Source organism: Meriones unguiculatus, chromosome 6 (assembly GCF_030254825.1).
Source record: "Meriones unguiculatus strain TT.TT164.6M chromosome 6, Bangor_MerUng_6.1, whole genome shotgun sequence".
Classification (NCBI taxonomy): domain Eukaryota; kingdom Metazoa; phylum Chordata; class Mammalia; order Rodentia; family Muridae; genus Meriones; species Meriones unguiculatus.
Window position 1 is genome coordinate 47,668,568 of NC_083354.1, and position 12,839 is coordinate 47,681,406.

At 42.5% G+C, this 12,839-nt stretch overlaps 1 protein-coding gene across 3 annotated transcripts in view; it reads right to left on the reverse strand.

The window, feature by feature from the left end:
• Positions 1-12,839, reverse strand: part of Topbp1 (DNA topoisomerase II binding protein 1) — a 48,616-nt gene that overhangs the window by 14,176 nt on the left and 21,601 nt on the right. For all 3 annotated transcript variants that reach the window (XM_021657395.2, XM_060385405.1, XM_021657396.2), the window contains exons 14-20: positions 11,895-12,181; positions 6,622-6,792; positions 6,423-6,532; positions 5,155-5,278; positions 4,044-4,190; positions 3,842-3,944; positions 1,449-1,641 (exon numbers count right to left, since the gene is read on the reverse strand). In XM_021657395.2, the coding sequence (XP_021513070.1) occupies positions 1,449-1,641; positions 3,842-3,944; positions 4,044-4,190; positions 5,155-5,278; positions 6,423-6,532; positions 6,622-6,792; positions 11,895-12,181 (1,135 nt within the window). The remainder of the gene's footprint in view (positions 1-1,448; positions 1,642-3,841; positions 3,945-4,043; positions 4,191-5,154; positions 5,279-6,422; positions 6,533-6,621; positions 6,793-11,894; positions 12,182-12,839) is intronic.

Below are 12,839 nucleotides of genomic sequence, written 5' to 3' on the forward strand. Positions count from 1 at the left end.
GGTCTTTTAACCCTTGCCAACCAAAATGTCCAGTCTATGATAGATCACTTACTGAACTGTTGAATTATGAATGCACTAAAATATTTCTGAAGCTGGGTATAGTGGTACATGCTTTTAATCTCAGCACTCAGGAGGCTGAGGCAGAGGCAGGTGGCTCTCTGTCAGTTCAATGCCTGTCTGGTCTACAACGTGAGCCCAGCAAAACTAAGACTCTGTTATACAGAGAAACCCTTGTTTCAAAAAAACCCAAAAAACAAAACAAGAAAAACAAACAACAACAAAAATGGGCACAGTGGTGCACCCCTATAATCTCAGCACTTGGGGAGGCAGATCTCTGTGAGTTCAAGAGCTCAAGGCCAGCCTGGTCTACAAATCTAGTCCAGGACAGCCAAGGCTATACATAGAGAAACCCTGGTTAAAAAAAACAACAAAAAAAATTTCAAGTATTTTATTCATTTATCCATGTGTGCATGTGTCTCTCTCTGTGTGTACACATGCCACAGTCAACTTATGTGGAGGTCAGAGGACAATACAAATACACATAGGGGGAGAGGGAGCAGGGGAAGAGCACGAGCGCACAAGCATTTATATACTTTCTGCTTGTATTATTAAGACAGGCTCTCATAGTCTAGGCTGGCCTTAACTTGGCATCTTCCTGACTTCACTTTCCAAGGGCTGGGATTTAGGCCTGTGCCACTCCACCTAGGTACATACATTGTTATTAAGTGGCATACACCTTTAATCTCAGCACCCAGTAGGCAGTGGCAGGAGGACCTCTATAAGTTCAAGGCCAGCCTGGTCTACATATTGAGTTCCAGGACAGCTAGGATTATATTCCAAACTGGACAGAGGCAAGGACAGCAAGGATTATAACCCAAAGTTGATGGAGGCAGAGGCAGAAGCAGGCAGGCGATCTCTCTGAATTCCAGACCAGCCAGAACAAGATCTTGTCTTAAAAACCAACCAAGCAACCACCCACCAACCGAGCCTTTCAGTCTCAGATGCTGACCTGGCACAGGTACTACAGAATGCCCATATAGCACACACGATAATAAAAATGTTTTAAAACCACTCTAAGTACTATGTATACACTTATTGTTTAGTGCTAATACTATGGAACAGAGAGGACTGACTGCCCGCTGTGTCTACTTCAAATGGAAAAATGGACTCTAAAAATCACAAACCTCAAAGAAAGAACAACTGCTTATGCAAGAAGACGGAGGAACACCCATCAGCAACAGATAAAACCAAAGATGACATTGGGACATATGCAGAATCTGAAGTAAATAAGGTCCCATTATAAACCCCTCCGCTGGTCTTAGTATTCTACACTTCTGCTTTATTTTAAAATTAAGCGAAAAAATAAAATAAAATAACCCACCAATCTAAGTCCCCAGGTGCCGCCACCAGGGGTTTTCCTGCTTTCAAGCCACTGCGGAGACACAAACCTGAGTGCCTCCAGGACTCGGCTTCGTCCACTCCGAGCAGAGCGAGCGCTGTCAGGAGTTGAAGAAGTACTGTTACAACTGCTTCTCGACAGGCAAGTCCTCTGCGCCTGTGTCTTCACGATAGAAGTGGCTGACATGATCTCTTGCAGTTGCTTCTGAAAATTTTCTCTCATCTCCAAGGCCTGTGTTAGAGCTTGAAACAAATATAGGAATCAATACCTATATTTGAGAAATCTGTCCTCTCTCCCTTTTACTCCCTCTCCCCTGCTGGTTTTTGAAGATAGGTGTCCAGTGTGCAATGAGGCTGACCTCCCAATTGCGACCCCTCCACCTCAGTCTCTGGAGTGCTGTGATTACATACATGCATCATCATACCCTGTTACAAACTTCCCATGTCAATCGTATCTTATTTTGTTTAGATCTAGCCGAACAAACAAACTGTTGCCATTTACTGAATATTTACACAGGAATTCAAGGCTTAAATGTCACAAAATACAAAGGTAGCACAAGGACCATATTTGAAATAATGAGGACTCCCTTGGAGGAAGACTTGATTAGTCACTTTGAAGAGCTCCTTGCTTGCTTCTGATCCTTTCTCATTGGTGCAAACTACACTGAGATTCATATAGTCATTTGTATGTACCTAATTTTCTCCAATTGTTCTATTTGTTGATTTGTTGTGGGGGACGGGGTCTTGCCACATAGCCCGGATTGGCCTTGAACTCCCCTCCTGCCTCAAATCCTGGATTACTGCTGTGAAAACACCAGCCAAGCTTTCACTAATCCTTGAAAGCACAGACAACAACATCTTTATCTTTCCTTTCTATTATAGACTAGACACTGAAGCAGACAGTAAGTATTTTCAAAATGAGCAGAACAGACCTAACAGGTAAGTCAGAAGTTCTAGTAGATAGGATAAAGAAGGAGAAGCCAGAGAATAATCCATTAAAAGAGACCAGATAGCTCTAAATAACGTAATCAGCACAGAGCTATTTGTGATATCAAGAAATTCAAAATAACCTATCAATGCCACCTAACCAGAAACAGCAAAAGAAAGCAGGCCAGTCCAAGAGCTGCACACTACATGCCAAATTAAAAGCAAGACTGAAGCAGCTCCTGTGCAGACACATCTTGCTTTACTGCATTTCACAAATACTATTCTACAGCTTGAGTGGACAACCTACTGTCTGTGGGTTGAAACTTGGTGTGGTGCGGTGCAGTGGATAGACCCTTTAAGAGGTGAGGCCTAGCCTAAGGTGGCTGGGTCATCAGGAACACTGCCCTAGAAGCGATGAATGTCATTTTCAGGGGAGACTCAGGCTACTTCTGTTCTAGGTCGCTACGACAAGTCTACCTCGCTTCTAGTCTTTCTCTGTGGTGACACTCGCCCAACTGCACTCTTTCCCTTTCTGATAAACACTCCTGTCATGCCAGGATGTAGTCAGGGCTTCACCAAGGTTCAAATCAACAAAGCCAAGACTTTTATTCTCTATGGCTGTTTGAGCTAAAAATCTCTCCTTTCTTTATATATTATTTACCCAGGTTCAGGTTTATGTTTTATAACGACAAAAAACAAAACACTGAAACACAAACCAAAGGCTTTGGCAACCATGTTTTAACCATTGTCCACTCTACCTAATACGTCTATTTGGGTGACCACCTGTGATCAGTGATCATAGATGTTGTTATGGTGTAAACCACACCTGTACAAATGCACACTAAAAAGCCATGTGTGCTATGACTGGTTGCTCCCATCTTTCCCTCCTTGAACCTCAATTCCCAAGAAACAACAGTATTCAAATTACTTCAATTCATATCCTTCAGTGGTGTAAGTGTTCAAGTGAAAGGAAAAGTCACACACCCCTATCTAACTAGCAATGACTGAGTTAAGTGAGGAAGACATGCATGAAAGAAAGCCAAGTTAGGACAAAAGGCCACGCCTCTTATGCTGAACTGTCAAGCCATGAAAATGCAGAGAAAATCTTGGACGAAATTCAAAGTGCTATCACAGAGAGTACACAGCTTATCACTGCCATGAAGCCACGGGTGACTACACCACACAGCTGACCCAGACTGGAACAAGATGCATCTCTGGGGTTGTCTAGAGAGAAGTCAGTATCTGGCTTCAAAGCTGGAATGCTAACCCAGCTCTTTCATTAGTGGCAAATGCAGCTGGGGCTTTAAGTCAAAACAAATGTTTTCAAAAGTAAAAAGTAAAGCCAGGTGTGGTGGCCCACACCTAATCCCAGCACTCAGAAGGAAGAGGCAGGCAGGCCGATGTCTGGTTTTGAGGGCAGCCTAGTCTACAGAGCAAGTTTCAGGATAGCCAAGATTATACAGAAAAACTGTCTTTGGCGTGGGAGGGGGGAGGGGAAAGTGAGAAAGTGCCTTACCTCCTTCACAATCATTTCTTCCGTTCCCATTCAATAGTCCCAATTCTTTGTTATTCATGTCCATATTGTTTGTCACATTTTCTTCTACAGACAAATGATCTGGCTATTCAAGAGAAAAATGGTAACTTCTCAAAGTCACTGCACCAGGTTTCACAGGGGTCTACATCCAGCTTAGGAGGGACACACTGTCCACACTACCTACCTCATTGTCCTTAGACGCAGAAACTGCTGAGGGTAACCGGCTGTTACAGAGCCGGCCATCTTGCACTGTACTGATATCCAGGCTCATCTTGGGGTTGTAAGTGTGTGGATAAAGAGATTCAGGAAGACGCTTATACTCTTGAGCACACTGAAATATAAGTGTGCATTTTAGAAAGCAGTTTACAGTGAAAAACTCTTGTCATGTTAAGTAATAAATTGGGATATAACTTAACCAGTAAATGTCCTTGCCTAAATAATTTGGCGACCTGAGTTCAATCTCTGGAACCACATTAAAGTTAGAAGTAAAATGACCTCAACAAACACCCATGCACGCACAGTTATAAATTAAACAGTTATAAATTGGCCTTACTCTTAAAATATAATGTCTAAGTGAAAGCTCTAATTCTGACTGTGCATTTAGAAAGGTCTCAACCACTCCAGGGAGTACCAAGGAAAGAAGCTATAAAGGATATCCATGCGCTAAATCAACTCTTCTCAAATATTATGAAATTTCATAAGAATTTAAGATTACATTTCTATCTGTTTCTACTGTGTGGGTATAGGAATGGTGCACAAGTGGAATGTGGAAGTCAGGGGACCCCTTGTGGGAGTTGGTTTTCTCTCCTTCCACTGTGTGGAACCAAATTCAGATAGTTGGGCTTGGTGGTAAGAGCCTTTACCTCCCAACCTCTTCATTTCATCCACTTTTCATACAAGAAGGGAAAGGAATCAGAATAAAAGTATTCACTTAAAATTTGGTAAATGTTTAAGCAATAAAAATCTTAAGTTCCGATGCTAAAACAATACAATGCTCAGAGCATGACCTATCTATAGCTCAGATCTTGGGACCTATAAGAACAGTCCATGTTGAGTCCAACAGAACCCCACCCCTACCCCCGGGGTGAGAATCCTGGAAGGGAGCAGGCAAATCTGAACCCTTTCTACCATCTCTCCTTCATTCCCCAGCCAAAGAGAGCAGTTATTGCCATGACATGTTGCCACACAGCTAGTCAGGATTAGCAAATGTACTTGGCGTCACTGAAACTGGCTTGTGCTCTGAAATGTTGGAGCATAGTCAACCAACTAAGAAGGAAGGGAAAAGCACTGCTTACCTCTAAAAGCCAATGCTCGGAAACAATGTGCACCCCGCTTTCTTTCGCAGATTTGTATTCTCGATTACTATCATTTGCCCGACCCTGATAAAGGAAATGAGTTACCGTCTCATCAAAACTCCACCTGAAACAACCAAATATGGCAAAAGGAATAACTGAGGGAAATAGCAGCTGACTGAACAGAATATTCAAAGAACTAGAGGCTAAGCAAGAATAGTAAAATGGCAGGTTTTGACAAATGTTAGTGGCTCCATTTCCAGGTACACAGTATAGGAAGATGTTAGAAGAATACTTTAAAAACCCTTTCACTTTGGTTTATAATGTATATTACTTTCTAATTACAAAAAGTATTTTCAAATTATTAAAACTTAAGGTATTCAAATCCATTGTCCAGTCATTGGCCACCAGGTTTATTTACTCTATTTTCCCATCACAGACCATCTCTGTGTCTCTGTCTCTGTGTTGAGAACTGAGCCCAGACTTCTGTATATGCTAGGCAAGAACTCTACCACAGCCTAAGACTACATCTCTTAGAGCTGGAGAGATGGCTCAGCGGTTAAGAGCACTGAATGCTCTTGCAGAGGACCTAAGTTCAATTCCCAGCACCCACATGGCAGCTCACAACTGTCTGTAACTCCTGTTCCAGGAGATCCAACACCCTCACACAGACATACATGCAGCCAAATAAAGAAATAAATAAGGACGTCTCTGAAGAAAATAGAGAAGACAAGGTCTCACTATGTAGCCCTGGCTATCCTGGAACTCACTGTGTCCACCCTCACAGAGATCCATCTCTGCCTCTGCCTCCCAAGTGCTGCAATTAATGGAGTGTTAATACCATATCCTGCCAAGATGCCTTTTTTTTTTTTTTTTACATTTAAAGCAAACTAAAAAATTTTTAATGGCCATTTTAATCCAGGAGGGCTTGCTACAATACTCAGTACTACTCACAGAGAATCACTAAGGTAGAAATAAATAAACTCCATGAAAGAACAACTCCTTTAAACTATGCTGACCACTCATGGATCACAAGCTTCTAGAACAGCAGCACAGAACAGCTTCCCAAGTATATGTTGGTTGTATAAAATATCAGAATGAACTGTTATGTGGAGAGTATTTTCAAGGCTATGCTAAATTAAATTGGCGAGGTTTTATTAGATAAAATATACAAGCAGGGAAAAACAAGGCTTCCTTGTAAATGAACACAAACAAGGCTTTTGGTTCCCTCTGAGCTGCAGCTGGCATCACCAACATAAAGCTGCACCTACCTGTACTCTGCTCCGAGAGAGGCTGCGATCCCATTTAGCTCACTCTGCTTCTTACTGAGCTTTTTACTCACACACACCACAACTTTGTCAAGTGGTTTTGGAGCCTCTTCCTGTGCATGGAAAATAAAGAAACAGATCAGCCACGGTTCTTCCACATGCACTAGGGATGCCTTCCACTAAATAAGAAAACCAGGTCTACCTCCGCCAAATGGGCACCCTTCAGCTGGGGGCTGGTAGAAAGACTGCCAGGGTTTCGAGAACTATTAGCCAAAGCAACTTTCAAGTTCCTGACGATGACTTCTGAGAGTGGTGAGCTGACTTTCTTCTTCTGGCTGGCAGCATCTGGGGTTTCCAAGGCTGCAAGTGCATCCTGTGTTTAAGAACAGAGAAAAAGAAAACAAAAAAACCAAACCAAACCAAACCAACAAATTAAAAAAAAAAAAAAAATGAGGAGAGATAGGAGGGAAGGACATAGAAGGAAAAAAAGAGAAAGTAGGGAAGGAAAAGGATTACATCTTTGACTTCCTCTTTTTCTCCCAAATAATAAAAAGCATGAACTATAATTTATTTTTATACTATAAAAGAAAAATTCCATATTCTTCATCAAGCATTAAATAAGGAGCTGGAGAGATGGTTCAGCAGTTCAGAGCACTGGTTGCCCTTCCAGAGGACCCAGGGAACCAATTCCCAGCACCCACATGTGATTCACAACTGTATGTAACACCAGTTCTAGGGGATCAGACACCCTCTCTCTGATTTTTCTGGTCACCAGGCATGCATATGATGCACAGACACATATGCAGGCAAAAAAAACCCATACACTTACCATACCTCATTTCCTGGAGTTAAAACTGCAGTTACATAAAGGACCCCAAACCAAAATGAACACAGAAGGAAACAAGTAAGAAAGGATGGGTATAAGAAGACACCAGAAGCAGTAGAAGAGAGGGAACAGGAAGGAAGCCTACATAGAGGTCCTCTGAAAGGCTCCACCTAACAGGAGATCGAAACAGATGCTGAGAATCACAGCCAAACTTTGGGCACAGTGCAGGGAGTCTTACGGAGGAAAGGGGGATAAAAGGACCTATTGGAGCTCTATAAGGAGACCAACAAAGCCAAAAAAATCTGGGCCCAAGGGACCCTGCAGAGACTGAATCACCAACAAAGAACAAGCATGGAGAGGACTTAGACCCCCTGCTCAACTGTAGCCCACAGGCATCTCAATCTCCATGGGGGTTCCCAAGTAATGGGACCAGTGGCTGTCTCTGACATGAACACAGCTGCCTGCCCTTTGATCACTTATCCCTGGTGATGCAGCCTTGCCAGGCCACAGAGGAAGAGGATCCAAGCAGTCCTGATGAGACTTGATAGACTAGGATCAGATGGCAGGGGAGGAGGACTCCCCCTTTAGTGGACTAGGAGAGGGGGATGGAGGAAAGAAGGAGGGAGGGCTGGACCCAGAGGAGCTGAGGGAGGGCGCTACAATCAGGATATAAAATGAATAAATTGTAAAAAATAAAAATATAAAAAAAGAAATTAATCTTCGAAGGTATAAAATACAGGCTCAGTAGGAGGGGAGGGCTGAGACATAGGAGCTCCATGCAAGGACTGGCTCCTTCCCAACCAAACAGTTGACAGAGATCAGAACTAACCAGGACTGCACTGGAGGCTGAAGTGGGCAACTATCTGACACCTTTATAAGCATGTAGATGTCCCTGAGTAACACCAAGGAAAGTTCTACAAGTACTTCAGGACAATGGGTGGGGATAAGTTTTACAACAGACTGACGCCTCTCATCTGGGATTTCTGCAGACTACAATGGAGGAAGGAAGTCACTGTTATCCAGACTCATGGTAATACCAAGGAATGCACGACCAATCACAAAGATACAAAAGTTCAACATCAAGTTCTCAAAAACAGCTTCTTCTACTGTCAATGTGAGTAATGAAGTGACACACCTCAAGAAGGAAAGGTCACAAGAGATGTGAATGAATGGTTCAGGAATGTGAGTTCATAAACTTTAATGCCCAGACCAAGTAAAAGATGTCATCAGGAGAAGTGGACAGTCAATGGAGAGGATTCACATCAACTCTCGGCTTTCAGAGTCATCATACACCTCTGAAACTATCTTCTACGATTCAGAGAGGCCCTTTAATTCCAGACTTGGGAGGCAGAGGCAGGCAGAAGCCAGCCTGATCTTCAGAGTGAGTTCTAGGACAGCTTGGGCTACATAGAGAAACCCTGTCTCGAAAAAACAAAACACAGAAAGGCTATGAAGGAGAGAAGGGAAATTGATAGAAAAGCCATAGCTACAGATGGGATCAAGTAGGGATTTATTAGTTATCACAATGGCAGGTGATCAACGCAATGTTTATGGTTTGTGCTGGAATATAGCTCAGCTGGGAGAGTGCTACCTAGCAGGCACAAAGCCCTGGGCACATTCTCCTGCATCATAACATCAAGCACAGTGATGAACATTTGAGTCTACGTAACAAGGCAACAAGGACTTTTAAAACTTTAAAAATCTTAAAAAAAAAAATAAATAAAATATCCAGGCGTGGCGAAGTACACTCTGGCAGATCTCCTGTGAATTCGAGGTCGGCCTGGTCTACCAAGTGAGTCCAGGACAGCCAAAGCTGTCTTGAAAAAAACAAAGTAACAAAACAAAACACAAAAGGTAGGTATAGCGGTATGTGCTTTTAATCCCAATAGTCAGCGTGCACAGGCAGGCGTGTCTCTTTAGGGGTAATCTGGGTTATAAACTGAGGCCGCACCTCAAAAGGGGATGGGCATTCGCTACTACACACCAAAAGGGCAGAGGAGGAGATCAAAACACAATGTAAATATATAATGCAAGTATAAAGTAATTACAAAATAATATAAGACAGAACTGAGATAAAGATAAGGCAGCAGAGACTGAAATCCTAGAACCACAGCCGAAGCCGACAGCCCTCAATCAAAAAGCATTAAACCATTTACGACAGTTTACATCAAAAGCCACATTCTACATTCTGACTAATGTAAGCCATGCGTATCAGTGTGTCAACTAACACAGCAACTATTTACTAGAAACAAAAACCATGTGAGATGTTTAAAGAAAAAGAATTACCAACACAAGAAACTCGAAACATCACTTAATATGGAGGATGTGTAAATAAACACATCAGAAAGGATATAAAATAAGTAATAAAAAGTTACATCTTTTGTAGAAATATACTGGATATGTATCGAACACTGCGCACCTTAGATAAAAGAAAATACCATCTCATGATATATAAATTACAGTTATACAGAGCATGGGCAAGTCTCCACAAAGAAGCTAAACAAATCCAACCAAACAGATGCAAAGACTAGAGACCAGGCATGGTCCTACACGCCTTTAATCCCAGGACTTGTGGAGGCAGAGGCAGGCAGATCTCAAGGTCAGCCTGGTCTGAAAGCAAGTCCAATACTTGCAAGGCTACACAGAGAACCCCTATCTCAGGGAGAAGGGGGAAGACTTTATACACTGCTGTTATGAAAGCCAAAAACAAGCATAACGCAGGTGTGACAAGCTGGCAGGGAGGGAGCCACTTAGGAAATACAGGTAATAGGAAGCAGCATGAGGAAGGGTACACAGTATTAGCAACTCTATCTGAACATGGACAATGGCTTCCCTACTGTTAGCAACTATTTCATTTAGCAGTGCACCGGTTTTCTTTATTTACTATTTAAGGGGGCTGTGAACTATGTAACTTAAATTGTCAGGACTCACTCCATGACTTAACATGATCCCACAAAAGGCATGAAGCTCAAAGGACTTCACATGTGTCAAAAGGCAGCGTGATGCAGTCGTACTGACTCCAGAAGTCAAGGCACCAAAACATTGATTTTCCTCTGATGAAGGCTCATGGGGCAGAGCACAAATCACAGCACCTCAGAAGGGATTTTATGTAAAACTGTAGGACTCTGCCTTTGTAGAATACTAAAGAAGCCATTTTGTCTTTCCTAAGAGCCACCATAACTGGTAAGATTAAGAGTATACATCAGCCTGGCAACAACTGCCCGGGGTATTGATTAACATTTACTTTCAGAAGATGAATAATCTGCCCCTAAACTTTAGTGGAAAGTTTTGTCTTAAAGTTTTTGTCTTTAAAAACTTAGGTTATTGTAAACATGATTTTGTTTTAATTCCAGGTGTGGGGTATGAGGCTGATTCACACTGTCCACAGCAGCAAACTATTTCCCTCCCAGGCTCCGTGAGGGAGCTCTTTGCCAGCTGCAGATAGTATACTTTTGAGGACTCTTGAGAGGGAATAGATGCAAGAGGCCAGAGAGACAGAGGAGCGTTCCAAGGAAGGAGAATGCTGATGCTCCCACCTGCTACTCCTGGTTGCAGTTTGATGAGAGGTTGGAGACGAAGATTGGACTTGCCCCAAGGAACCCAAGAACCCTAACTAGTAGGAAGTAGCTAAAGAGAACCCTGGCCCCTCTCCTCACTAACCTGTCTCTCCTAACAAGTGTTGGAAGGGATGGTGGTGGAGAATGAAAAAAGAGGCATAAGAAACGTAAATAACACACCAACACTAAGCGCAGTAGTAAAAATGCCTAAAATGCACTTGGTTTTCTTGTGGACTGAACCCAGGTCCTCTTGTGCCAGCCAGGCCAATATTTTATTACAAACCTACCTCCACAATCCTCTTTCAACAACTAAGAAAAACCAAAAGTACTTTTTGTTTGAGACAGGCCTTGAACTCACTATGTAAACTAGACAAGTCTTGAACTTACGATCCTCCTCCTTAGCCTCCAGGTTACTGAGATTATAGGCAATACTAACAGCCCAGGAAAAATGCCATTTCTTGATAATTCTGTAAGCAAACTGTTAACAGGTAAATGGATTCAAGCATACAGAAATTATAGGCAATGACTTAACTCGGAAGGCCAAAAGTTCCCTAATGAAAGGTGAGGAAAAAATAAAATCCCCCCCTTCCCAAAAAGAACCATCTTAGAGATCTGGAAGGAGTCTATTTGAAAATGTTTCCTTGGCCTTTGACTTGTGAATAAATTTCAAAAGGTGTCAGACTCCACTCATCAAACAGAGAAAACCCCACTCATCTCCTCTAAGCGGAGAGAACTTAACTGAAAAGTTAAGGTGACACTAAGAGCTTTCAGAAAGCCCAAAGCGCATTTACGTCATCCAGAAATAGTGGCAACATGTTTGTTATTTTAAAGCTAATAAAACCATTTCATAAAATCATTTCAGGGATGAAACGATCTGCCTAGAACCGTGTTCATGAGCAATAGTTCATGAGCAATATAGAACTTGAACTGAGAGTCCTAACTTCACATTATACGTAGCTGCCACTGTTATCTCAGCTCTGAGCACGTATTTATCACCATGTTTGGAAAACTTTCCACCACAAACTTTTGGTGGCAACACATAACCAGGGGCTCTACCTTTATAAACGATGAAGCCATTAGGACTAGCCTTACCGTCACATCAAAGGACGGCTTGAAAAGCTTGTCCTTGGACAGAAACTTTGATGGTGTATCCAGGTGTAAGGAGGGCTCCTTCTTAGGCGGCTGTCCTATTGTTGGAGAGGCAGAGTCCTGCCTACTGTGCTGCGAGATGACAGCATGGAAAGCCTTACTCTGAAAGCGGTTCATGTCCAAGGGTGTAACAGCCATTTTTCTGTGAATTTCCAGGTGTGTGTCAGGATGTGCTGGAGAATCTGGATTTCGAATCATGCCATTTGGTATCTTAGTTTCTAACAATTGTTCTACAGATTGAAAATACAAAGAAACAGCCACTAATATGAGATTTTTCTCTCAAATGAGGCAAAGTGACATGTTTAAATTGTTACATTCTACATACTGTTATCAGTACACTTTAAACCGTAAAATTATATTCCTACTTTCCAAAAAGCAAACCAGACAAATTTTTGAGACAGGTCTCATATACCCTTGCAGGTGTGCATAACCTGTTGACATTGCAGCAAAACACTGTCATTTACAAAGAGAACTCCGCAAAGAGGGTTAAAAGAACCCAGTTAGTTTATGATTTTGTGCTGGGCTAAACTCAAAGCCATCTTTGTGTAAACGCAGCCCACAGGCCAGACACCCATCTGCCTCACAAGTGTTGGGCTTTATAGATGAGCACCGCAAATCCTGCTTCCAGATGACATATTAAAATATATGTTGAGGACTGGAGAGATGGCTCAGTGGGTGAAGTGCTTACTTTGTAAGAACAAAGACCCGAGTTCAGGGTCCCTGCGCCCACATGAAAGCTCAGTGTGCTGGCGTAGGCAGGCAGATTCCTGGAGCTCTCACCTAATCAATGAGCTTCAGGTTCAGTGAGAGAGCTTGTCTCTAAAAATAAGGTGGAACATGAAAGAGGAAGAATGTGATGTTCACCTCTGGCCACAGACATGTACATGC